Genomic DNA, 27180 nt, shown 5'->3' with positions numbered 1-27180 from the left:
TAGCGTGGCTTTTGACCTGAGTGAGACTTTTCCTCAACCGTGAGTAACCCCCGTTCCAGCTACTTTTCCCTTTTTTCAGATCACATACATTTATGTCCCTCCGCATGTCTCCCCACTTATGGATATAAATGCATTTTTTTCTGATCTTGGTACTCCATAGGGAAAAAGCTATCAAGGACAGTGTTGGTCTGTTATTGTTATACATATCTTTAAGTAACTGGTAGTTCAGTCATAAGTAAAGCCACATGGAACCTTCCAAATTCCCTATTTATTGTATTTTTGTTTATGTATTTAAAGCATTAACATTCTGCCTTCCCACTCCAAGATTTTTAAGGCAGCTTACGTTCCACAGAATCCATGATAAAATACATATTAAATCTGCATAATTAGAAGAAATCAATTAAAAATAATAAAGAACTGCCATCAGGAGCAAAGGAGGCAGACAAGTAGCAGTCTCATTTTTACTTGTCAAGGTTGAAATAATAAAATTATATTAACATGGCATCTGAAGATAGAACAGTAAGTACTAAGGAAGTGTCTCTGAGGACTTTCAATGATCTTGGTACCATCACAGCAGAAGTGTGTCCCCACCCACCCACCTGACTTCTGACGAGTGGGCCATCCTCAAATTAGGACAAGAAACAGGTAAGTACATTCAGGTATCAGAATCCCAGGCAATTTGGGACTTCAGAACTGGCCTTTGGATTAAGGAGGGCATGTGTCTAACTTTGCAGTTGGATGCACTGCTTTTGCTTCTGCACAGTTACTCCTCTGAAAATAAATGGCACTTGTTTGCTAATCGCAGCGCACCCGAAATGGCAAGCACTTTCCAGAAAGTGATTAGCAAATAAGGGCCACACTAGACACTGAAGGCAGCATTTGTTTGAGGCATGACCCAGCCTTAATCGTATAAAAGAGTAGCACCCAAAAGGGAGAGGCCACGGACCATGGAGTTGCCTGTCAGCACTCAGCAGCATCTGCTTATCTGACTGAAGCAGGGCCAGAAGCCACCATTGTCCCCACTATGACAATTACTGTAATGACGTCTACACTTGCACCTATGCCTATAAATGAGCAGCGTGTAGAAATGCATCCTCTTTCGTCCTTCCTTTGTTTTTTTGATGCATTTCCTCTCCTTGGATGAAAAGGTGACCTTCTTTCCCTGAATTGCTCCAACTAGAAGCCAGAGCAACTGATCACCAGTGAGGTCCGTTTCATATGATGTGTCCCATTGAACAACCTGGCTGACATGTGCTGAACCAGTTTCTAAAACGTTCTAAAAGTGCTTGAAAGACACACCCACCAATAGTGCATCGTAGCAATCCATCCGCAGTATTATAAGGACATGGGCACAGGTGGAAAAGCCATCCCTTTGTAAGGGAGTAATGCAGCTGTCTGACACACTAACCTAATTTGGATCTGTCTGCCAGGTAGGAGCGGAAACTACCGGAATGCAGGAACTCTTGTTCTAGGAAGTGATCATGAAGGGTGCTGTAGGCTTTGCTTGTATGAAAAGCAACTGAGAGGTCCAAAAGATCCAGATACTCTCTCTGTCTTTCTCCCAGCCTAGGACTTCCACCCTTGGGACCAAACTAGACTGGAAACTGGACTAAAATTGGTCTCGAGGATCTGTGTTATCTAGGGAATGCCCACAGTCCTGGAGTTGAGCAAGCACCTTGCTCAGAAAAGGGAAAATTGCACCAAAATTTGTGTGGACTCCAGACAAAACAGTCCAGAACTAGGAAGGGTTCCTTTAGCCCCTTCCTTCAAAAAGGTCAGGACCACCGCCTCTCTTAAAGAGGTATTTATGCACTTCTGAACCTAACAAGTCATTTTTCTTCAGCTGGTATGATTAATTAAGAGAACAGGTAGTTAATGTTTTTGCTTCTGCACAGTAGCTTCTCTAAAAATAAATCAAATGTGCCTGCTAATCACAGTACACCCAAAGTGGCAAGCAGTTTCATCCAGAAAGTGATTAGCAAATAAAGGTCAAACTAGATTTTGCTAGTTTGCTAGATTTGACCTTTATATGCAGGAAGGATCGTATTTGTGGGACCTCCTGCAGGGCTGTGCTGGTGAGGACAGTGCCTCTTCTCCAAATGTGGTGGGTGAAAGGGAAGGCAAGCTGCCGCTGGTGCCAAGGAGGAGCTACTCCTGGTTTAAATACTCCCTTCAGTGGGGAGATTTTCCTCAGGAGGTCCTTATCATCGCCCGCCCTTTCCTGCTGAAACAACTTGCATGCACAGACATGCACATATGCACAACCACACATTTAATGCATCCCATAGTCAGTCATGCAGGAGCTCCAGGGGATTCACGCATAAAGAGCATAATGATTTGCATAACATTTCCACGTGCTAACTTATCCATACAAATGCAACTTTAGGCATTGTAATTCCAATAGAAATTCTGAGGGCTGTGCCTGGATGACCTGTGCCTGGATGACCTGCCTACCTGTTCAGCTTGCTATTCAAGGCCCCTTCCATGTAGGGGATGCTCTGCTGGCACGGAAGAATCCCTCTGTAAAGAGGACACATGACTAAGCTGCACTGACTGCTCTGTAAAAGTCACCATATTGGTGCAATGGTGGCAGGAAAGTACCTTGTTTGCCATCATCACATGTATCAAGTATGTCCGGGAGAAGTCTGGGAGAGGGTGAGTAGGAAAACTTGCTGACAGCACCAGTTTTGGGGGGATCCGAAAGGATGTCTCCATGCTAGAGGAATGGGCATTACAAGGGAAATGTGGTCTAGCATCAGTGCAGAGGTGCACTGAACCCTGAAATCCTAAATTTACATATATGCAGATGAGGTCTCATCTAGAGGTGACAGACCAGAAAAGAGATCTTGTGGTTGTGGGGGACAGCTTAATGTAAATACCAACCACTCCCGGCCAAAAAGGGGATCTTAGGAAATCAGGTGTTTTTAAATAAAAATTGCCAATGTTGTAATGCACATGGTAGGCATGTTATAAACACTCATTCCTTTCTGTTGGGAGAGAAAAATATTCCAGGCTTGCAGAGAGTTCTTTTTAAGACTTTATTGCAATGAAGGGAACAGAAATGAATGGTCGCCTTCCCATTTTGCTGCTCACCTGAGCACATGTTCATACCCCTATTTTGAACCCTGCTCCCGGCCGCTTGTTCCCTCCTACTTTCCCCTAATTGGCTAATCGGGTACTGAGAGTTACATTCTTTCCACTCACCTACTCTGCGCTGTCTTCCCAATCCAGCCCTGCCCCTGGTGGGCTACAATAGACTCATCTTGTTCTGCCCAGCTTGTCAATAAACAATCAGGAAGCATTTGGCCCTCCTGCCTACATGCCTGTTTTCCCATACCTTGTGCTACCTGATTTTGGCCCCTCCCCTTCTTTGGGCTAAGTAATTTTCTTTGTTACCCTTTTAAATCTCTTTACTCCCTTGTTTCAAATCATCCTTTCACAACTATCAATTCCTCCCTTTTCTTTCCTTCACCCTGATTTGAAACAACAATTCCTAATTCTTAAATCTTGATACAATCATCCTAATCATTTCCTTCTTGTCTGTGCATTTTTCCCCAAATGCATCCACTTTTTACATGGGGTGCAGACCAGTATACATTGTAGGCTAATGCAACAGATAGCCATTATCTCTGATATGAAAACAGGTGTTCCAGCCAAATAAAGTTGGGGAGTCATTATGTCAGCCGTTCTCTCATTCCTGACTCCTGCCTTATTTTGCTCCCTGGTATTACCTGTTGGATTGATCTTAAGTCTTCTGTTTATCTAAATCCATCTTGCAGGGGTGTCCAATCACCCCACAGGCCCCACCTTTGGTACCAAAACATAATTCAGAGCCACCCTGTTCTGTGGTGTATTTACCTCCCTTTGTTGCATCTTTCCAGCTGGCTTCCCTAGTGCGCACACAGCAGCATTTCCAAGAGCCACTATTGCACAGGCCATTTGCTCCTGTGCTAAATATGCTAAATATACATGAGTAGATACTGAGAAAGAGGCCACTCCGATCCCTATCACCCCTCCTTTTGTTGGGATTGTTATTTCCTTTCCCAGCATTTCTTGAGTCACCTGTATGTCTCTGACATGCCTCTGTGAATAATGAATTTATTTATTTATTTATAACGTTTCTATGCGGCACCTATCTCCAAAGCCTCAGGGCGGCTCACATGGAAAACAAATAAACAAAGCATAGAACAATATTAAAAATTTGGAGTTCTCGATGATAATATAAAACCATTAAATACAACACAGATTAACAATTAAAATACTGTTTAAATAAAAAGGTCTTGGCCTGGCGCCGAAAAACAAATAACGACGGCGCCAGGTGGACCTCTCTGGGGACATGAATGACTCTAGTAAGGCACATCTCCCAATTTTATTATTCCTACTGCCACTCCTGCACCTTCCTTATCATAACTGGAGAAGCTCTCCCACACCCCTAATCAAGAAAAAAATATTCAGGAAGGGTTACACACCCATCCTCACATACATAGGTGCCAACCCAGTGTAGCATGACTGCTTTCCAGTATCCACTGGGCCTCCTCTTGTGATCTGAGATATATCACACTTCCATCCAGTCGTGTTAACTGGCAAGGAACCCATTCTCCCCAGTCTGGAGCCCTGAGCACACACTCATTCACCTTTATGGTCCACCTGTGACAGTCACTGGTACATTTCCACTTTACACATTTAGCTTCCTTCTTCAAAACGCTCCCCTCTCACCATAGATCCTCTAACCTTTGAAAAGAGGTTCTCTATCCAAGCCACTTTTGACTGCCTGGAGCAGTCCTCATCTCCTGGTTCATTCCCCAATTTCCTGCTCACCCATATCCAAAATGCCCCTAAATTATCTTAGTTATCTTTGATTTCCAAAAGTGAATTCCCCCTTATTTCCCTTTGCCAACAAGCATCAGTGGGCATCCTTGATGTCTTGCTGCACGGCTCTCCACCCTGGATTAGCCGCCCACACTTGCTCTATCCCTGCTTCCACTGTAACCCAGCTGTAAAATCTCCACTGAGGCACAGGAATCACCATGCGTTTTGGCATGCAAATGAGGGTGATTGCAATGCTGTCTATCTGGCAGCATTACCTGCCCTACCTGATCAGCAAAACAATGGCCCCAGCAGCCCATATACAAGCCACCAATTCCCATCCTCTTGAACCAACAGCCAATACCAACAGAGATCTGACCTTGGCACAGAGGTGCATATAAGCAACCTCTTCGTTTTCCATTCTCCTATCCCAAAGAAAATTATACAATCTTTTAATCATTTTATCATCTGATTTTAAAATCACATGGTCAAATCTTGTTAACTCCTTATAAAAACCCCACATTCTATAGTGTTTAACATATCTCGATTGCATTTGAACCTTGTGCCACCAAGGGATATTAATTCCTTGCTCTTGTATTTCTCGATTCAGTTTCAATTCTCCTTCATTATCCAAAATATCATTATATCTCACAATCATATCAAAGTTCAATGCATTTGGGTATACAAGAGCTTCCATAGGTGAAAGCCATCTTGGTAATTTAATATACAGTTTTGTCTTTAACTTTTCCCACACCAACATTAATGATTTCCTAATATAATGATTTAAAAAGCAACCATGTGCCTTACACTTCTCATACCACATATAAGCGTGCCAACCCATTTACAAATCATGCCCTTCAAGATACAGAATTACCTTATTTCTTAAAGTTATCCATTCTTTTAGCCAATGCCTTTTTTGTAAAAAAAAAAAAAAAAAGGTGCCGGAACTCACGTTGCAGGCAGTAAGCCGGTGACCACACACAGCAATCCCAAGCCGAGAAAGCACTATCTCACTAGCAGATAGCAGACACAAAAGCAGCCCACTAAGTTAATGATGTTTGCTGCTGATCTGCTATGATTCAAAATCACTTCATAAAATCCATTGGAAAAAAAGGTGTGTTCCGGTGCGTCCTATGACAAAAAAAGCCCTGCTTTTAGCCATGTTAAGACAGAAGCTTGATAATACAACATCCGGTCAGGAAGACCAAAACCCACATTCCTTTTGGCCTCCTGAAGCATTTTTAATTTAATCCTTGGTTTCTTCTTTTTCCATACAAATCTCAAAATTTGGGTATTTAAATCATCAAAAAAAAATATCAATTTTTATGGGAATTGTTTGGAATAACAATAAAAACTTTGGTAATATGTTCATTTTAACTATTGCTATTCTTCCCAACAAAGATAATTGCAAATTAGCCCATTTTTCCAGGTCACTCTTAATTTTCTTAAATAATTTATCATAGTTACCTTCTTTCAATGTAGTGCATTTAGCTGTAAGAGAAATTCCCAAATATTTAACCTTTTTAACAATTTGAAGATCTACTTGTTCCATCAGAGTTTTTCTCTGTTCCAATGTGAGATTTTTCACTAACAGTTTCGTCTTCTCTCTGCTTATTTTCATCCCAGTAACTTTGCCATATTCTTCAATCTTTTGTAGAAGTTTAGACATTGTTACCAAGGGTTCATCAATAATAAAAACTGTCATCTGCAAATGCTTGTAGTTTATAGCTTTCATCTCTAATTCTAGCACCTTTAATATCCATGTCTTCTCTAATATTTCTATTTAACACTTCTAAAATCAATATAAACAACAGTGATGATAAAGGACATCCTTGTCTTATGCCCTTTTGAATGTCTATGGTATTTGTAAGTTCTCCATTACTTACAATCCTGGCAGTCTGTTTTTGATAGATGCTTAGTATTGCATTGATAGATTTTTCACCAAATTCCATTTGAGCTAATTGTTGTTTCATGAATTGCCAGTTAACATTATCAAAGGCCTTCTGTGCATCCATAAATAATAGTGCCATTGGTTTTTCAGAGTGGACCTCATAATACTCTAAAATATCCAAAATAATTCTCATATTGTTCCTCATTTGTCTTTTAGGTAAAAAGCCATTTTGATCTGGATGTATAAAGTCTGTGAAATACTTCTTCAGTCTTTCTGCCATTACAGAGGCAAAGATTTTGTAATCCACATTTAAAAGTGATAAAGGTCTATAGTTCTGGATCTGTGTCAAATCCGTATCTTCTTTCAGTATTAAGGTAATATTTGCCTCTGCCAAGTATTTGATATTTTAGCATCTAACAATACCGTGCTGCATATGTCCTTAGAAGGCATGGACAGGATTCCTTCAAAGGCTTTATAAAACTCTGCTGGTAACCCATCCGGGCCCGAGTCCAGTCCCTCTATGCCGCACTGGTTCCGTTCCTTTGGCATGCCTGCGTTCACCGGCTGCTGGTGCACATGCCTGTGGACCCATGTCCTGGTCTAGAAAACCCTTTGCTCTGATCCAGCATGGCTCCTCTTATGTCCTTATGGGTTGATAGTAGGGTGGGCAGGGCTATTCCCTTTGTGGATATCTTATAAAGTTTCAGATGTTCTCAGTCTGAGATGAATGCCACATGGAGGCTCAGTTTGCCCCCTCTCTTTCTGCATTTCACCAGCTAATGGACATCTTCCTGTTTGGAGGCTTTTTGTGCTAGCGGATGGATAAATTATTATGCCTCTATCTGCAGTGCCTGCTCATTATACTGCAACTTTTTATTATACCACTTTGTGGGGAGAGGGGATTTTATTGTATCTTTTGGGTGATTTTATGACTGAGCCCAAGTCTTTCTTCCCTTGATGTTCTGTTTGCTCAGCAGCGGTTTGTTCTTGACCCGAAACTCTACAATGTTCAACAGTCCAAGGTTCAATTGCAACCCACGCCCCACCCACCCTCAGCCTTTCAGGGTGGGTCATCGTGTTGCCTGTACTCAGTCATTGCAGCACCTGGAAATTGTTGTCCTTGGCCACAGATGCTTGCGCTTTTTAGGAAGCCAAATGGTAGCAGAATCCAGGATCAGCTCCATGCTAAGTGGTGCATTAACCCAAGGCTGCAAAAAACCACAGCGTTGCCCCTTTAAAATAATCCCCCTTCATTTCAGGCTGATGGGCCAAAGCCCAGACTGGTGCCAGCTGCACAATGCGCCTCATTCTGTATTGCAGGAGGTGGGGTGATGTATTAGGCGGTCCGAAAGGATGGGAACAGGGTTCCGCTGCCGCCGCGTGGCCAGAAAGAGCACACTTGTGAGCCTCATCTCTCAGCTCCCATTATGCTGCTTGTCAGGAACAAAGGAACCAGTGGGCTGCCTCTCCAGCAGTCCCCATCCCTCTGCCTCTAGCAGAAGGAACAATTTGTTTCCGTGGAACAAAACCCCAGTCTTCATGAACGGAAGACCTGGGAGAGGAGCTTTGCTTTAGCCTCCCCTTTGCTTCTAGGAGGCCACATCAAGGGCTGGTTTTGGGGTGGTTTTTTTGGCTTGAATACTCTGTGTACAGCATTTTACATTCCAGTGGATTTGTCTGAGAGAAATAAGCATGTGCTGCAACCTCTCTCACTGAATTCCATGGTACCTACCAAAGCAGGTAAGTTCCACTGAGGGAGCCACTCTGGCAGAGATCCCTACTGCACGCAAATTCTCACTCAGCTTTGTTGCTCACAGGGCCACCTTTGCACATCACCATCTCTCAGGGCCAGCAACTCATGATGTTAAATGTATCTTTGCAGGTGATGTGCACATAAAAAAAATTCAAATAGCTTCAGCTACGTAGGTGATTTTCATTAGGGCTGCTCTAGGTAGGAAGTGGTGAATGGTCCCAGTAATGACCAGTGTTACCCAGTAAAGCTGTTTACATTTTTTAAAACCTGCATGTTAAATGCAAGGATGCATTTAATTACCCTCAGTCTCGCTCCCTCATGAAGTTCTGAGGATGAGGTGTTAATATGTCCAACTCCTGGTGGACATACGTGCGTTGGAGCATGTGCAGCACCTCCTAGAGGCCATGAGTGTTTGACTCCAACCTGTCACGGTCATGAGGAGCAGAATTTGAGGTTCCTAATGGAAGCAGCTGTTGCTCAATGGGAGAGCACTGTGGTGCCTGCAGACAAGGTCCCACAGTGACACCCTGGGATCTTGATTTACATGGGCTCAGGAAGTGGGTCCGGGAAGCATATTTGTCTGAGAGGTGCAGACAGACAGAGCAGATGGTGCTGGCGCAGGTGCAGGGAAACTGGAATTCCCAGCCTGACTCGATGTAACATAGCTTCACATAGGCACCGGGCAGAAGACAGCTGGCTGTCTGGCAACTCTACTACACATCTTTATTTCACTTAACAAACGTTAACAAACACTTATATATCATACCTTCTGATATATAAGAACTACATCAGGGAAGGGATAGAATGCAGTGAGGTAGAATGTAGCATAGAAGGGGATCTGGTAGAGGCAGTCTGGGTGAAACTAAGGGGTTCTGACAGGTAGAGGGACCTGACAGTGGGGGTATGTTATCGCCTTCCAGGTCAACTTGAGACCCCAGATGATGTCCTGACAGATGAGATTCTAAGGCATGAGTCCTCAAACTACAGCCTGTGGGCATGATCCGGCCCACCATGCCCATTTATCCGGCCCACCTTTTGATTATGCGAGCCTGGGGCAGCCAGGCCAGGGGCGGCCGGTCCCACACCCACCGCCTCGTTGCACCTGCACCTGCTGCCTTGCCACATCTCGCCATGCCCACACCCGCCGCCGACTGGAGGGTGACATCAGTGGTCCCAATTTTCAAAAAGGGTAGTAGAAGAGACATGGGGAATTACAGACCAGTTAGCCTTACGTCCAGTGTAGGAAAAACAATGGAAAGGCTCACTGTAGCAAGAGATCTAGTGATGCTAGATAGGGAAGGGAGGCTGACAACACGGCTTCCGCAAGAACAGGTCCTGCCAGACAAACCTTGTGGAATTCTATGACAAGGTTTCGCGATGGCTAGATGGAGGGGATGCAGTGAATGTGGTATGCCTGGATTTCAGCAAGTCCTTTGACAAAGTGCCCCATGATATCCTGGTTGAGAAATTGAGGAGTTTGGGGATAGACCAATGCACTGTCCAAGGGATTAGGGCATGGTTGACTGATCGAAAGCAGAGGGTAACCATTAGTGGGGAATCATAGGAATGGCAGCCAGTGACAAGCAGGGTCCCCCAGAACTCTGTCCTGAGGCCGATCCTGTTTAATCATTTCATCAATGACATGGAAGAAGGGGTGAACAGTCTGCTGATCAAATTCGCAGTCGATACCAAAACCGGGGAAGTGGCCACAACTGAGGAGTAGGTACTCCAGATCCAGAAGGATCTGGACAGACTATGGAAGTGGGCAGGAGACAACAGGATGGCATTCAATGAGGATAAGTGCAAGGTCTTGCACTTGGGGCATAGGAATAGGTGTCGTATGTATAGGTTAGAGGACAAGTGGCTGGAGAGCAGCACTTGTGAAAGGGACCTCGGGGTACTGGTTGACTGCAGGCTAAACATGAGTCAGCCATGTGACGCGGTGGTCAAGAGGGCGAACGCCACCCTTGGTTGCATAGCCAGAAGTGTGGCTTCTAGATCAGGAGAGGTATTACTGCCACTCTACACGACTCTGGTGCGCCCACAACTGGAGTATTGTGCTCAGTTTTGGGCCCCTCATTACAGAAAGGATCTAGCCAGGTTGGAGTCAGTGCAGCGTCGGGCCACAAGGTTGGTGGCCGGTTTGCAGGGGATGCCGTATGAGGCGAGACTGAGGGAACTGGGTCTCTTCAGAAGAGGAGACTCCGAGGGGATCTGTTGGCGACATACAGGTATGTGAGGGGATGTCACATGGAGTTGGGTAGAGACCTGTTCTCCCCTGCAGAGGAAGGCAGGACATGCTCCAATGGAGCAAAGCTCAGGGAGCCAAGGTTCCGTTTGGGTGCCAGGAAGAACTTCCTGACAGCCAGGACCCCGAGGGTGTGGAATGGGCTTCTATGAGAGGTCGTTGAGGCCCCACCGGTGAGGGTGCAAAGATAGGCTGGACATGCACATGGTGGGCATGTCATAAGCGGAGCCGGCTGGAGCCGGGAGTCAGGCTAGATGGCCCGAGAGGCCCCTTCTGACTCACTCTGTTTCTGTGTTTCTGATGATACTGCAGAATATGCGAATAGCGCATGGTGCTCTGCTTGCAGGCTTCCTGAGTGCCGCTAGCTGGCCACTATGAGCGGAAAAGGACTAGCTGTGCTGATCCAGCATAAGAACGCCAGATCAGGCCAAGGGTCCACCTGGTCTAGCATTCAGTTTGCACAGTAACTGGCCAGCAGCCCACTGGCAGGACATGGGTGCAACCAGCAGCCTTGCTCACACGTTCCCAGCCAGGGGGTACATGGCCGTACAGCATGGACCTGCTGTCGATTTCCGTAGTGTGTCACAGTACATTAAAGACCAAAGTTCAAGACCTTTTTTGATCAATATTTTAGCGTCAATCAATTTTAATTGTATATGATTCATTTTATTTATTTTAAATATGTCAGTTTTATGCTCAGTCCATGGAATAGCTAATTTAATTTGTTTGGGATTTAGAATATTCTGTAAGCTGTCCAGAGACGACAGTGATGGATAGGCTATAAATTCCCTAAATAAATAAATAAAATGCCTGCTGGAAGAGGGAGGTCTCCTGGTTTCTAAAAATATACAATCCAGATGCCAGGGAAAGCTGGGAAGGGCACTGCACAGATGGGGGTCACTATAGATAAGCTTGCCACCTGTTACACCATCATGGGGGCAGCATTCAAAGATAGCCTCTGAAGAGTGTCTTAGCTGTTGGGTAAGAATGTGTAGGAGAAAGCATTCCTTCAGGTAGACTGCTCTAACTTGTTCAAGGCTTTAAAAGTGAGCACCAACATTCCGAATTCGTTTCAGAAACTGACTGGGAACTAGTGCAGTTGATGGAGGACTGAAGTATTTCAGAGTGCCAAACCCCAGTAAGCAGCCCCACTGCTCCATTCTGCACTAACTTTCTGAACCACCGTATAACGCATTGGAAGAATCCTGTGGGGAGGTTACCTGTGCATGGATAACTGCAGCCAGGCTGTCTCTGTCTGGCTAGGTTCATAGCTGATACATTCATTTACTGAAACTGAGAAAGGCACTTTTTGCCACGGAAGTATGCGGCTGAATTGTTAAAGTTGTCTCAGCTAGTGGCTTTTGCTACATAACATGAGAATGAATTCCGTACATAAATTATGCATTTACGTCTTTTCTTTTTTCCTTTGCCTTTCTTTTTCACAATGCCATACTGACTCAGTGTTGAGGGATTTAGTGACATCTTGGCTGCCCAAGAAACCCAGCTCACACTAGCAGCTGCCAAAGGAAGTGCTTCAGCTCAGTTTTCTCTTGCTTCCAGTAGCCTCATGTGAGTCTCGTGCCCCAGTCCTGCAGGCTGCAGCTCAGTTAAGGGACACACCTCTTTTCTTTCCCTGCTTTGAACTCTTTTATAGGTAGGCTGGGCTTGGGACCTGCTGGATTTTGCTGTGCTGAGCAGGAGAAACAGGGAAAGTAAACCCAATTATGCTGGGGACAATGTCCTCGTTGATATGTGTGCTGATGATTAGATACAAGCAACATGTTGTTCTCCAGGCTGACTTGGGAACCTTGTGAATGAATTCTCTGTTTTGCTGAAAGTGGGAGGAGAGACAAAGCCAGTCTGAGTGGCAATAGCTGGGGTAGAGTCACCGAACATTTTCCTTTTAGAAGATGATAGGAGGTCACACAAGCTTCTGAAGGACAATGCAGTGAGGTGGAGATATCCTGGCTCTGAGGCTTGGTGGGGATCCTCCAAGCAGGCAAAGGCTGTCTAGGGTTGCCTCGGCAGATCGGCTCGAGGAGAGGCCATTCCATGTCGGAGAAGCATCCCAGAGTTTACCTGGCACACTCTGCTTCAGCAAGGACAGGGCGGAAGAAGGTTTGCCAGAAGACACTTAAGCCAAAGGAAAGGTGAAGTAAAGCCATGTTTTTTATTACTGTGCAGCTCGCCCCAGAGGGAAGAACAAGGCAAATGGAATAGGAGAAGATGGGCAGGGGGCATATGGGGCAAGAACTGGCTGCAGCGGGGGGGGGTGATAGTGGGATTGTGCCTACTGAACAAATGGGGTTGTGGTGCGTGCATATTTGCATCTGTGCACAGAAGGGGAAGGAGAATGCCTGCTTACCTGCTCTCAGGGATATTTTCTCCCCTGTGATTGCTCGTTGTGTTCCAGGCTAGCAGCCACTATTGCTGGCATGGGACTTCGCCTGAGCCAATCTGCAGTGCAATCAGCCTCTGTGCACATCCTCTAATTAGTTTCCTACTAATTTGTTGTTGTTGTTGTTGTTGTTGTTAGTCGGGAAGTCACGTCCGACCCATGGACAACATTCCTCCAGGCCTTCCTGTCTTCCACCATCCCCCGGAGTCCACTCAAGCTCACACATCTGCTTCAGTGACTCCATCTCCTGTTGTCATCTATTGTTCCCAGTATTAGGCTCTTCTCCAGGGAGTCCTTCCTTCTCATTAGGTGGCCAAAGTATTTGAGTTTCATCTTCAGTATCTGGCCTTCTGAAGAGCAGTCAGGGTTGATCTCCTCTAGTACATTTCCTTTATACGAAATTTCTTAGAGCTACTAATTTATAAAGTAACCAGGCACCAGTATGATGGAATTAAGCATGGCTTGGCTTAGGACGAGTGATCTGCATAAGCCACTGCTAGGTACCTTTAACAAAATGGCCTTCTCTTGGTACTCTGGTTTTGCTCACCTTTGAGGGTTAATGGACAAATGAGAAATGTTAGATACCCTGCTATTTACTCTGGAGGATGGCCTATACCCTTAGCCTGCTAAAGAAGTTCAGTTAGTTGTATTTTTTCCAGAAGATGCTTTATAAGATAGTGGTTGTTTCTGTGAGTGTAACTAAGATTGCATGCATAGTGTTTGATTGTGAAGAGACAGAGAGTGCAATAAATGTGCAGGGTAGTTTTGTTTTGCTTGGAGAGCTGCTGCCTGTCATAACATATCATCTCACTGGGAGTGTGGGTTGTTAGAACATTCCACACTATGTGCTACAAGTGGGCATCCAGGGACCTTTGACTAGCTGGTGTGATACAGCTGCCTTTCCTCCTCTTCGAGCCTATTAATGATTAACTCACATTTGAATGTAAAGTCAATACAGAGGATGGGCAGAGGAAAACAGTGGCAGGGTTTGGGATGCAGGTAGAATGAAAGGAAAGGACCAGTGGAGCACCAGCCCCACACTCTAGCTTTGGGTGGGAACAAACATGCCTTCCCTGGCACAGTTCAGGGATAAACGGGCTTGTGGCGTCCCATGCGGCAACAGCTGCTCGTCTCGTGTTCTCCTGCCCTGCAGCTCAGCTTCTTCCTTACACCTGTTTCTCGCACAGCCACAGCAACTGGGGCAGAGAGCGTGTCGTTTCCACCCTGCAATTATCTAGGCACTGATTGCAGTCTGTCCCGAAGAAGTGAATGGGAGCCACAGGCACAGAGATTTTCAAGGCAGGGTTGGAGGCACAGGAAGTGCTTCCCACTTTCCTTTTCCGTGCATTTTTACCATGCCAGACTTGCAGCACCAGTGATTCCTCCCCACTCTCAAGGAGGATACACGAGCTGTTTCCAAATTTTCTTTCCCAGCTTAGATTGAAAGCATGTACGAAATGCTTGCATCAGAAGAACTATGGCTCTTGAATAAGAACAGCAGGGCTGGAAGTGGAAGCTATTCACCACTCTATAAATCTGACAGAAAGACTTCTAAGGCTGTAGGAAGCGCTAGAAGCATTGATGATATAATATCTACATGAAACTGCCAAAAAGGGTTATTCTAGGGTTGTAAGTGAAGTGTTGTCAATATATTGCTAATGCTCAGTTCTGATTCTCTCTCCCAGTGGAACCAGGTCAGGTGGTAGAAACCCTAAATAGATGCCTGGATCCATGATGGACTGGAATAGTCCCTCTATTCCACAAACTGAAGCCCAGTCCAGATGTCAGAGGTGTTTCGTCCAACTGAGCTGGAAATTGCCCATTCTCCTGAACTTCATAAGGTCCCATTCAATTTCAAGGCTTTCATGTTGTTTCTGGTCCTGGATTCTCAGATAAGGCTCATGAGTGACCAGAAGTAAATCTCACTAGCATCAACCATTCCTAGATAATGACAACCTGGACAATGTGATGTGTTTCTAGGTAACTTGTAGTATAAATTGCTATAGCATGTTCTGCCCGGGGCTCCTTGTGGGACTTTGGAGTGGGGGGCCTGTGCGAAGCAATTGCAGTGTATCCAAATTAATTCTTGGACATAGTTCAGAGTGCTGGTCTCATGCATTCACGCTCCAAATGGACCTGTGGTCTTGCCTAATGCAACAGCTTCTCCGACATGAGGCTTCTGATGTGCTGACATTTTCAGAGGAGGCCCTGTTCCAGCCTCTCTCCTCATGTGAGATCAGGCTGACAAGGAGAAGGTGTGGGGCCTTTTCAGTAGCCACACTGTTTGTTTGGAACTCCCACCCCAAGGAAAGTCTATTGGGTTAGCTCTGCCCTTCCAGTGCAAACACCGATTTTTAAAAGCCTATTTCAAAGGATGAGTGCTATATTTTATCTTTCCTGGTTTTTAGTAATTACACTTTATTTTTTAAAACTGGGGAAATGGTTTCCACATTGCCTGTTTATAAGTTATGTGGGGATATAAATAGATTAGATAACAATCATGTGTCCCTGGCTATTTCTTAAACCAATCCTGGCTAATCCAGTGGTGGGCTTGGGGTTGCACCAATGCCCTGTCTCCATCTGTGCCTGATGAGAGCTTACTGAGCTCCAATAATAACAGTCCCATGAAGGTTTTTAGGCCAAGCCCCCACCTTAGCCAACATGGATGAGTTGGTCCCCCCTAAAGCATCAGAAAACTAAGGAGAACATAGTGTGTGGTTAAAAGGAACAGCCAGGAGCTCTGGAAAGGCTATTTCTGTCACTCTCGGGCTGAATGTGATTGGAAGGCATGTGTTTCCATTCCCTGTGTGGACAGGTAAGATGGCTGCAAAGTCCTAGTAAGGAAAGGCAATGGAGATGCCTCAAAGTTCCAGGTGGGCTCTCTTGAGCCAGACAAGTCAGTGACTGGATGCTACCCTGCCCTGCAATTGGTCCTCCTTTCCCCCATAGCTTGTATTATGTTCCTAGCTCTTTCTGTGGGTCAGCCCCCTCCAGGGAAAGGTCACTGTGAGACACTAGGATGCAGTCTGAATGTCAAGGAGGAATAAGGGAGTCTTGTTACTCAATTCGGGATCTATTTACAGTTTCCATTCATTATTCATCGAAATGAGAATCTCAGCTGCATAATACAGCCAGCAACACACATTCCCCCACCCCCAGCCTTCAACTGATATGGAGAAGGCGGTGTTGTGAAGTGGTGGGGGGATCATTCTTGAACTGTGTGCATTCTCCTACCCCAGAAAAAAACTCAGAAGCTCAAATTCTGGATGCTGTTTGGTAAGCCTGCACAGTTGACAGGCAGAACCTCATACAGATTTTTTTATATTTATGTGACAGTTTTGAGGCTCCTTTAATTCCTGGTTCCCCAAAAGCTTCTGGACCACAAATCTAAGCGGAAGATTTCCAGTGCTTTCCTGTTCCTAAATGTGACCAATGAAATAAGCATCTACCGAACAATGCCAGAGAAACCCTCTGCCTCCAGTAAATCCTCAGCAGCAGCAAACACGGGGTTTCCACGCAACCGCTGATAGCTGCATCGTTTGAAATCCTAACAGCCTGTCTGTTCTGGTGCACCTGTTCGTTTCCTGTCGCTTCTTCTCAGCCTGGCCATGGTGGTTGATGGCCATGCCCTGCGGTGCTGCTACCAGTGGCATCCCTGCAGTGGTCACCTTTGGTTGGATCCAGAGTGGCTGCCATTAAACACACTGAGGATCCAAAGGACACGTGACTTGCAATGCACGTTTCGTCAATCGGGTGATCTGGTTATGGGGCAAGAGGTTGGGTTGTTTTAGGTCAATTAGGAGCATTAGGAAGCCCCTGGTGCCAACAGACACTTGTCAACAAACAGTTCTCACAGTGATGGGCTGTAAGCGTTGGCTCCTCCAAGGATCTGGTATTGGGGCTAGTGCCATTGAATGTATTGCACTTTTTCCTAAGCAAGGCTTTTTTTTGTGCAGGGGTGTGTGTGTGAGAACAGGTTGTTTGGCTTTGCAGTGGGCAGAAGTTGATAGACTAGGTCAGAGAGCTGCCCGGCCTGATCTCTGTGGGTGGGGTGCTCCCGCCACATCTGCCTTATGCTCTGCTGCTGTATTTGCAAGTGAAGCCAGTGCTGTGAAGACAACATACGTTTCCAGTGCTCTCAGAGGAAACTAAGCCTAACCGCATTTCCCCAGAACAGCTTGCCACCTGAACGCAGCACCTGAATGACCATGCGATGGCATTGGTTTTGTGGGCAAGAAGCATTTCCTCAGGCAGCCATGCAAGCAACCAGTTCCTCAAGGCATTGGCTAGTCCCTGGTGTGCCGCTGGATGGGTTGTTTTTCATACCCATAAGTTTTGCTTGACATGGGATTCTGCCCACTTGATTTCTTTAGGATGCAGGCAAGAGAGCCAGTGTGGTGTAGTGGTTCAGAGCATGGGACTGGGACTCAGGCGACCCGGGTTCGAGTCCCCACTCAGCCATGGAGCCAAGAGGGTGACTTTGGGCCAGCCACAGACTCTCAGCCCAACCTACCTCACAGGGTTGTTGTTGTGGGGATAAGATGGAGGAGGAGAATGATGTAAGCTGCCTTGAGCCCTTTGTAGGAAAAAGGCAGGGTATAAATCGATAAATAAATAAATAAATAAATAAGAAAGAAAGAAAGCGTTATGGATCCATGTGTACGTCAGTTCCTTTCTGCAGAAATGTCAGAAATCTGACCTGTGCTGCCTTGACCGAAGGACTTTGCTGGTGGGTACATTTTGCCTGCGTCTCTAGCAAGCTCCTACTCTCCAGCTGGAAAAGGTGAAATTAGCAACAAAGAGGCCTTTTCTCCTACATTCTTACTGGAGTTTCCAAGAGAACACATGGCAAAGGCTTCATCTTTACCTTGTCTCTCTTACAAAAGGAGTAAACACTGCTCTGAGCTTTATTTACATGCATAATGTCGACTTTCGTTGTCTTTGTTGAAGTTTTTGTTGCTGATCGTATCTGATTCATTTTAAATAGTTTAGGTTTAACTGTCCATATTTATGTCAGGTTCTTTTTGTTGTTAAAACATGAATGTTTTAAAAATGTTGTTTATAAAACAGTGCTAAAAGGAAATAATAGGTCTATTGATTGCTCAGCGAGGGATGAGATTTGCAGCATCAGAGTCCAGCGTCCTGGCATAACGCTTGAGAGGTCTTTGGTAGCCAGGCTGGGAAAGATCTCTATGTATACACTCCTTGTGAACTAGTTCCAGAAGAGATTCTTTTGTAGTTTGTGAGCTCGAGTTAGTGAGGCAGAAAGTGCTGTATGCTGACATTTCTTCCTCTAGTCTTACCGAGTGGAGTGGTCAAAACCGGGAGTGCCCCAAAGAGAGCCTCCCAGTTGCCAGGAGGGAGAGCTCTCGCACGTGTGCTTTCCCAGGCATCTGCCTGCCTGCCTGCCTGCTGTGGCCATCCCCAGCCCTGCCTCTCCCGCCACTGCCCGTGTCCTTGGCCTGTCACAGAGGACAGTGCTGGTGCAATGCAGTCGCTCACATCCACCCGGCGCTCAGCCTCAGAAAGTAGCAGGCGTTGGCTTGGTCCAGCTGCTGAGCTCCTGGAGGAAAACTCAGAGCTCTGATTCCTGCGGACTCCTGCTGGCGGTAGGCAGGTGCTGTAGCCTTTCAGTGTCTCTTCTTTGCTAGCAAGGGGGTTGCTAAGCAGATTGTGGGGGTGGGGGAAAGAAAGAGTGTGTGTGGGGGGAGGCAGCAATTGTTTGCGGAATGTGGCAATGCATTGTACCCTTTGGCCTGGGAGGGAAGCGGGGGTGAGAATGAAACCACGAGTGCGCCAGAAGAGGCTCTTCGAAGGAGGCCGGGTAGGTGGGCTGCATTCTGGGGTGATCATAGGGAAAAAATGACTCAGCTGGAGGACCAGAGCAAGGGCCAGAGCTGCTGTGTGGGAGTGGACTGCTGCCTGCAAGCCTTGGCGGCGAAGCAGGAAAGCTGGCTATGAACTCTGCTGCGCAGGCTTATGCCACCACCCCTGGGCTTCCCCCCCACCCTCCTTGGCAATCTGGTGGCTCACGGGACTGTAAAGGCAGATACCTGTGCATCCCACGAGAGCTTGGCGAGATGGCAGTCTCTCAGCAATGCGAGGTGAGCGAGCACATCTCCAGCAGCAATACTTCCCCGAACCCTTTGCAATGAAGTTCCAAGTTCAGTACTCTCTGTTGGGCTGGGAACAAGCCCGGTCTGAAAGCCCAGAGAGCTGTGGTCAGTCAGTGCGGACAGACTGCATGGTGTGGGAGTAGGGGCAAAAGGAAATTCAGTACATTTGTTATCTGTCTCTACTAGGCACCTGCCACATGAATTGACTCCCCTTTCCCTCTGTTTTCTCTCCAGGTGATTAGGATGATACACCAGGGGAAAAACTGGAAGTCCATGTGCAAGGGGCTGATCCTGGGGACTCTCCTGACCAGCTGCATGCTGCTTCTGTACTCCTACGCCATCCCGCCCTTGCAAGTCAACATGATAGAGTGAGTGAGCTGACACCGTGGGGCAGGGGGGTGGGGTGGGGGAGTCCTTGTGCAAAGGCCCAAGGGTGAAGCCAAGCCGCCTTGCGCCTGCAGCCGGCACAGCAGGGGACTCAGGAGCAGGTGAGACTGAAGCAGAATGGCAGGGTAAAGAAGAGCTGAATCACTTCAGATGGAGTTATTATGGGAACAGCCTCGTCTCTTGTTATTATGTGCTCCCTTCTCTAAAAATTCTCTGCAAGTAGAGAGCTTTGGCCATGGGGTGATACGGAAATAATGCTGTTGATATTAACTGACACCGGTGGGTGGGGGGGCAGGCAGGCTAAACACTTTCATTACAAGCTCCCACCTTGTGCAGTCCACCCTCCCACCACCTGCGTAACTGCCTCTTCACAGTACTATAGGAAAGGGGAGCTATTGCCTTGGCCTAAGTCTGCGGTCCCAGACTGGCTTGTTACTGTATATGGAGCGCCAGCGTGGTTAAGGGTGTAGGGCTGGGACTCAGGAGGTCCGGGTTCTGTCCGCTTGGCCCTGGAGCTCACTGGCTGGCTTTGGGCCAGCCCAACTGACTTCACAGGTTGTTGTTACTTTGAGGAGATTGGAAGGAGGAGAATTAGGTGAACCATCTGGAGTTCCTTGAAAGGAAAAAGATGGTGGGATAGAAATGTGATCAATAATTATTACTACATCACATTTTACAGATCCCATATTTTCTCCTCACCCAAAGAAACTTACATATTCCGCCTCTACTCTGCTTTATCCTCACAACAATCCTGTGAAGTAGGTGAGGCTGAGAGTGCATGTCTGGCCCAAGGTCACCCAGTGAGCTTCGTGGCTGAGAGAAACATAGAAACAGAGCGAGTCCGAAGGGGTCTCCCGGGCCATCTAGTCTGACCCCCGGCTTCAGCCGGCTCCGCTCACGACATGCCCACCATGTGGACGTCCAGCCTGTCCTTGAACACCCTCACCGATGGGGATCAACCACCTCCCGTGGAAACCCATTCCACACCCTCGTGCTTCCTGGCATCTAAATAGAACCTTGGCTCCCTGAGCTTTGCTCAGTTGGAGCGCATCCTGCCTTCCTCTGCAGAGCAGAACGGGTCTCTCCCCACCTCCATGTGACATCCCCTCACATACCTGCATGTCGCCAACAGGTCCCCTCGGAGTCTCCCCTTCTCCAGGCAAAGGGGACTTGAACTTGAATCTCCCAGCATTACTGATACTTACTCCTGAATGATCCTGTGCAAGACGGTGTGCATGGCTCTTCTGGCATAGGAAGCTTCAGCTAGTATTCTCTGTTATGTTAATGTAATGCATGGTCTTTGACAGTGCAGAACTGAAAGTGAAGGAGAGGCATTTGTAATAGAAATTACCATTATGGCTCAGGCAAGCATTATCTTGGAGCCCTCATGCAGCTGAGAGCCACCCTGAGGCAAAGAGAGAATGGCCCTGCCGTGGAGGGCAGGGCATTTTGCTAGTGTTCAGCTGTCTGCTCTTTAAGCCTTGCGTATGGGCATGCCTGCCCTCAGTTCAAGGTGCTGGTTATGACCTATAAAAACCTAAACGGCTTGGGACCAGGATACCTAAAGGAACGCCTTTTTCCCTACATGCCCTCCCACCCTCTGAGATCAGCAGCAGAGGCCCTCCTCCGGGAACCCTCTTTGAAAGAGGTCAGGGGACAGAGTACTCTGAGGAGGGCCTTCTCTGTGGTGGCGCCCTGACTATGGAATGCGCTCCCTAGAAAGGTCTGCCTGGCGCCATCATTATTTGTTTTTCGGTACCAGGTCAAGACCTTTTTATTTGGCCAATATTTTAACATGTAGTAATTTAATTTATTTTAAATTATGATCAGTGTGGAATAGTTAATTTATCTTAGTTTATTGTAGTTTGAAATAATTTTGTAAGCAGTCCAGAGACAACAGTAATGGACGGCATACAAATTTTTAAAATAAATAAATAAATAAATAAATAAATGCCTGTGCTGCAGAGATGGACAGCAGTTTTCACAGGGTTGAAGGGGGTCTGAGACGATGCTTTTTGCCTATGGCTCATGCATTTGTCCCACGTCAATTCTGTTTCAAACAGCTTTGCAGGTTTTTGCACTTCAAAATGTACAAAAGCATTTTGAATTTCAAAAAACCTGTGTGACCCAAGATGACAGCAGAATAAAAACCTTTGCTTATTCCATGGGCACTTTTTATTTTACCTATTTAATTCATGAAATTTAAATCCTGTTTTTAATGCCACCAAAAAAAACCCACTTCAGCAGATCAAAATGAAAAGGACCGGTGATACCATTAAAGGCAATAGAGAGCAGGACAGGTTTTGCCTGGAAAAGTTAGTTTGAAAGATGACTAAGCAGATGCAAAGGAAGGAATTCTGTAGTTTGCATCCCATGGCAGGAAAGGGTAGAACTTATCTCTGTAGAACTTATCTCATGTCCTTATCATTTAAAAAGAATCCTGCCAGATCAGACCAAAGGGCTATCTAGACCAGCCCTGCCCAACCTGATGCCTCCCAAATCCCTAGCCAGCGTGACTCAGCAGCTGGTGCTGAGGATCATCCTGTCTGTAACGCAGGGGTCCTGCATAGCTTTCGTGACTAACAACCACCAACACACCTTCCATACCCCTTTATGAATGTGTCAGATCCCCCTTTCCAGCAATCTAATCTAGGCCATGACTTTGTGGCAGTGAATTCCATGGATCACATATAGTATAAGGAAAGATTTCCTCTTGCTCGTCCTGACATCTGTTTCTTTCACTGAGTGACCCAAAGTTCTATCACTATGAGAGATAGTGCAAAACTGCTTTCTGTGTATCATAGACATATTTATCCCCGACTGAAAACCTTCCAACCCTTTTCTCATCAGGAAGAAGCTCCAGCACTTGAATCGTTTGAGTTGCCTTTTCAGCGTCTTTTCCCTGGATCTGGATTGGCCCATGTGTTTATGTGTGTGAAGTGGCCCTGTAGATAATTTGTCTCCCAAATCATATTCACCTACTGTCTCTGGCACAATAGGTGGGGACTGGGGGCCAAGTGAAGTCACGAGAGTTAACAGGCAAGTTGCTTATGCATCCCACAAAACAGCCTCATTATGCACATTTCTTTTCCCAGGGTCCCGATCCCCTACTCGTGCTCTTCCTACCCTGCCCAGGCCCAGGCACCAGCTTCTGTCAATGTTAGCCACAGTTCACCGGGACAGAAGTGCCTCCCCAAGCTGGACATTATGTTCATGAAAACCCACAAGACAGCGAGCAGTACCATCCTCAACATCCTCTTCCGCTTCGGGGAGAAGCACCGCCTGAAGTTTGCCTTCCCCAATGGGCGCAACGACTTTTACTATCCGTCGTTCTTTGAACGAAGCCAGGTGCAGGACTACCAGCCTGGCATGTGCTTTAACATCATTTGCAACCACATGCGCTTTCATTATGAGGAAGTGCGCAAGCTTCTGCCAGCTGACACCATCTTTGTGACAGTGCTGCGGGACCCTGCCTACCTCTTTGAGTCCTCCTTCCACTACTTTGGGCGTACAATTCCCTTGACTTGGAAGTTGTCTGGTGAGGACAAGCTGGCTGAATTCCTGCGTGACCCATGGCATTACTATGACCCCAATGGGTTCAATGCTCACTACCTCCAGAACCTCCTTTTCTTTGACCTAGGCTATGACAATAACCTCAACCCTACCAGCCCCCTGGTTGACCAGCACATCCGTGAGATTGATGAACGCTTCCATCTGGTCATGCTGCTAGAATACTTTGACGAATCTTTGGTGCTTCTTAAGGACTTGCTGTGCTGGGAGCTGGAGGACATCCTCTACTTCAAGCTCAATGCTCGGAAAGACTCCACTGTTTCCAAGCTGACAGACCAGCTGTACCAGAAGGCCACAGCCTGGAACATGATTGATGCCAAACTGTACCGGCACTTCAACACCACCTTCTGGCGCAGAGTGGAAGCATATGGGAGAGAGAGGATGGCCAAGGATGTAGCCAGGCTTAATGAAGAAAACGAGAAGATGAAAAGCATCTGCATCGACGGAGGCCATCCCGTGGACGCCAATGCCATCCAGGAGTCCGCCATGCAACCATGGCAGCCGCTTGGTGAGAAGTCTATCCTGGGCTACAACCTGAAAAAGAGGATAAACAAGAAGCACCGGAAGCTTTGCCGCAAGATGTTGACACCTGAGATCCAGTACCTGACAGATTTGGGGGTCAACCTCTGGATCACCAAGCTATGGAGCCGGGTGCGGGAGTTCCTCAAGTGGTAGAAGGACCACCCTCCCTGTTCCTGCCAACCACGCCTCCAGTCCGAAAGAACAACCAGGTGCTTTTGTTTTGGTCCCCCTGCCCCTTCTTCTTTACGGTAGTCGGTTGAACAGGACTCATGTTGTACCATGAGCAAATGTGGGAACTGGCTGAGCGCTCAAAGGAACCGGTAGGTAACCTTTGTAGGTGAAAAGGGAGGAAAATGGCCAGGGCTTCTGGCTGGTGCAGAAAGGATCTACTGCCAGCCATTTTGGCCTGTGCTTTGGCAGAAGGGAAGCTGAGGCACTGAACCTGACAGGATTTCACTCAGTGGTGCAGTTCCAGATAACTGAGCCAGCCCTGCCGCCTGAGCTGCAAGCGGAGTGAACAGATGGGCAGCAGCACCGGGACACCTTTGCCAATTGCAGTATTTTGCTAACTATCAAGGAAGATACTGCTGTTCTTTCCTTCTCAAATTCTGTTTCATACTGTTGTGGATAACAGCAGTGACAGGTGACTGCCACCCTGTTTTGTAATTCATGGATTCAGTAGTGCAAGGGAAGCAGCTGAGACATGTGTTTGTATGTTGATCTCTGTGCTGTGTGTACTCATGGATGCTCCTTTCTAAAGAAGCGAATTAGCACATACCCAAGTGCCAGATGAGGACTTACTGGCTGGGCAGCACATTTCTTGGTGAATGAATGAAGCATACATGTTGGTTTCTGTGGAGCACTGACTTAAATGAGTTTAATAGTCATTTCGCCTCCCCTAGGAATGCTAGGCACTCTGGTTCTATGATGAGAGCTAGTGACCTCCAACAAAATTATCAATGCCCTCCCAGATTAGTTTCCAGGATACTCTGGGGAGAAGCCACAACCTGTAGTTAATATAGGACTGTTAAATCTTCATAGTACATATATGTCCACAGGAAACCAAAACAGCGGCATGAGTAGATGAGCTGCAGATGTGTGTAGTAGTTTAATGAAAGTTAGGATCCTACGCAAACACTGAAAAGGGTGCTATGTTGTTGTCTGTGTTGTGAAATCCATGTTGGTATGTTTTGCTTTGTGGGTGAGAAGGGAGTGTCTGTGTGCGGCTTTGCTTTTGTGTCACAGTCTGTGAGAGGCAGTAAAAGGCCCTGACATTTGCACTGCCCTGCGCAGCACGGCAGCCTGTGAACAGTCTGTGCCACAAAGGCTACGTCGGGATATGAGTGCCGAGTCAATGCAAGACATTCTCCTTTAGTTCCAGGAAAGCTGCCACAGCAGGCGAAGGTGCCAGCTTTGGCTGCCTCAGAGCCCCCTGCAGAGGGGAAGACCAGTGACAGGGCCACTCCTCAGCAGGCCTGCTCTTAATCACACTCTGGTGCTCGCAGGAGCTGGCCTGGGGCAGCCGACCTGTATGACGCATGCCGCCAAGACTGGCCAGGTGAGCCTGCACCAGCTGCCACCAGCAACTGTGTACGGGGCTTCATCCACTCCTGCTGCTTCCACAGTTCATAGAAGTGCAACTTTCTGATTTTTATGTAGTAGTTAGCAATAAGGGGCATTGTGTATATATTTTAAAGCAGCTTCTGCATTTGAACTGTTTGCAGATGGACAGACAATATGACTAAAGGTGTAGCCCAGTGAGCGACTCCAGGAGTGATAACACATCACTCCACTGATGGCTCAGGAAACCCAAGCTATGCTATGCAGACTCCCCAAAGACTTGGTGTCCTTCTTTGTGTATTCCAAGTCCAGCCTCATGTGACCAAGGCCTTTACTAAAGAACACAGGTCTGTGGACACTGTTGAAATTTGGCTGGAAGATCTCAGGTTAGCATTCTGTGGCCACAAGGTGTGTGCTTGTGTCATCATCCGACTGACCCTTTGTTTCCAATACCCTTGTGAGCTGGTCCATGCGCAGCAGAATGTCGCTGGTCTCTTTCTCCAAACTGTTGTTTGTTCTGAATGGCCTCACTGGTTTGAGGATCCCAGAGTTGCTGTCCTCAAAGGATGGATGCAGGCACAAGCAGAGGGATCTGGTGAGGACTAGTGTACCAAGAAGGCTTAAGTGAGAAGGGCATGTGTGTCTTCGTGTTTCTTTCAGTTGCCGCTTCTTACTGAGCAGGAATGTCAGGCTGATTATGATCCACCCAGGAGTTCCTTGGGGAGTGGGTGGTGATAAAAGGATCACGCTGCCTTGGGAGAGTTCCTTAGCGGAAGCTTTGTTTGTGAGAGGAGGGCAAAGGTAGCCACTAAAACAGCAGGGAGTTGCATGAGAAGAGAGAATTGCAAACTTCACTCAACTCAGAGTCCCAGAGCAGGGACGGATGACTGCAGGCATATGCTCCCCTGCCTGTGAGGACTGTCTGCTCGTGACAAGCAGGATGGCACATGCAAGAATCCACGCTGAGGAGCTCTGGCGATTCAAAGCCAGCTCACCACAAGAGCACATGAGACATGGCCCTCACTGCTTGGGCTACTAACCAGGGTAGGAAGGGACACATGGCCAGTTTCCAAAGAGAAAAGGAGATGCTCCAGTCCTTAGTCTGTATTCTCCTCACCTGGAGCAATGGATTCTTCTCTTTAAAAGGAGCTAGAGCAGGTGAGCCCCTTTCCTGCTGCTGGCTATTATCTGTCATCCCTCCCCAGTATCTTTCCTTCACTTGGGTTGCCAGGGGAGATAGAACGCTCTAGGCCTACCACTTACAGCTGAGGACTGGTGGCCAAGTCCTTCAAGCTGTTGACACTTCAGAGGAGAGTCAACAGGAACCTCTTCAGAAGCCAAGGAACAAAAAAGCCAAGAGAGGGAGGGGCCTTGAAAATTTGCAATTCATTGTGCTCATGGAAGACAAGCGACATCAAGGTTCAGAAAGAGCCCCTAATGATGACCTTGAAGCTCCCGTTTTGGAAAAAGGCATAAACCCAGGAGAGGGGAAGGTCAGTTCCTATGAATGGACTCAGCACAGAAGTGGGTAAGTCAGAGATATTTGTGGCACTAATGCTAAGGGGACCCGAGGAGAGTAGGTGCTGGTAACAGGTCTTCCTCCCTTACGCCATACCTTACTGGGGATCACTGCAATATTGTAAAGGGTCATAATTTCTGTCTGCTTTGTCACGTGTGTGCATGTTTAATGTTCTCCATTTGTAAAGATGAGAAATAAAAATCACTATAATTTTGTAAAATAATGTATATTGGACTGTTTTTAATACAAAAATCTTTTGGCCGTTTCCAGTTCAGCCTCTTTTTTTTAATCACTTGGAGGTAGTGGAAGCGAGTGGCGGGTGGGATGGGCCTATCCAAAGAGCTGGGAAAGGGCAGTGGCTTCAGAAGTGAAGAAAAGGATACTTCTGCCTGCTCCCAGCCAGAGCAACA

The 27180-nt window shown here is 46.8% G+C and overlaps 1 protein-coding gene across 6 annotated transcripts; it reads left to right on the top strand.

Annotated features, from left to right (window-relative positions):
• The first annotated feature begins 5 nt into the window (after window positions 1-5).
• On the top strand, window positions 6-25948 carry GAL3ST1 (galactose-3-O-sulfotransferase 1). Of its 6 annotated transcripts, none has more exons than XM_044448902.1 (3): window positions 6-39; window positions 19447-19580; window positions 22695-25948. In XM_044448902.1, the coding sequence occupies exons 2-3, from the start codon at window positions 19456-19458 to the stop codon at window positions 23842-23844; spliced, it is 1275 nt and encodes a 424-aa protein (XP_044304837.1). In that variant the 5' UTR covers window positions 6-39; window positions 19447-19455; the 3' UTR covers window positions 23845-25948. The 6 variants fall into 6 exon arrangements, with proteins under 6 accessions (XP_044304837.1, XP_044304841.1, XP_044304840.1 ...); XM_044448906.1 differs by lacking the exon at window positions 6-39 and adding an exon at window positions 51-645; XM_044448905.1 differs by lacking the exon at window positions 6-39 and adding an exon at window positions 7049-7071.
• The last annotated feature ends 1232 nt before the right edge of the window (window positions 25949-27180 follow it).

The sequence above is a fragment of the Varanus komodoensis genome, unplaced genomic scaffold (assembly GCF_004798865.1).
Source record: "Varanus komodoensis strain SLA01 unplaced genomic scaffold, ASM479886v1 scaffold56, whole genome shotgun sequence".
NCBI classification, from domain to species: Eukaryota; Metazoa; Chordata; class Lepidosauria; order Squamata; family Varanidae; genus Varanus; species Varanus komodoensis.
Note: the sequence above shows the minus strand (reverse complement) of the source record. Positions and strands in the feature narration are given on the sequence as shown.

Coding starts and splice junctions, on each gene's coding strand:
- GAL3ST1 (XM_044448901.1), top strand. Junction 19,581..22,694: donor TTGCAAGTCAACATGATAGA/GTGAGTGAGCTG, acceptor TTCTTTTCCCAG/GGTCCCGATCCCCTACTCGT.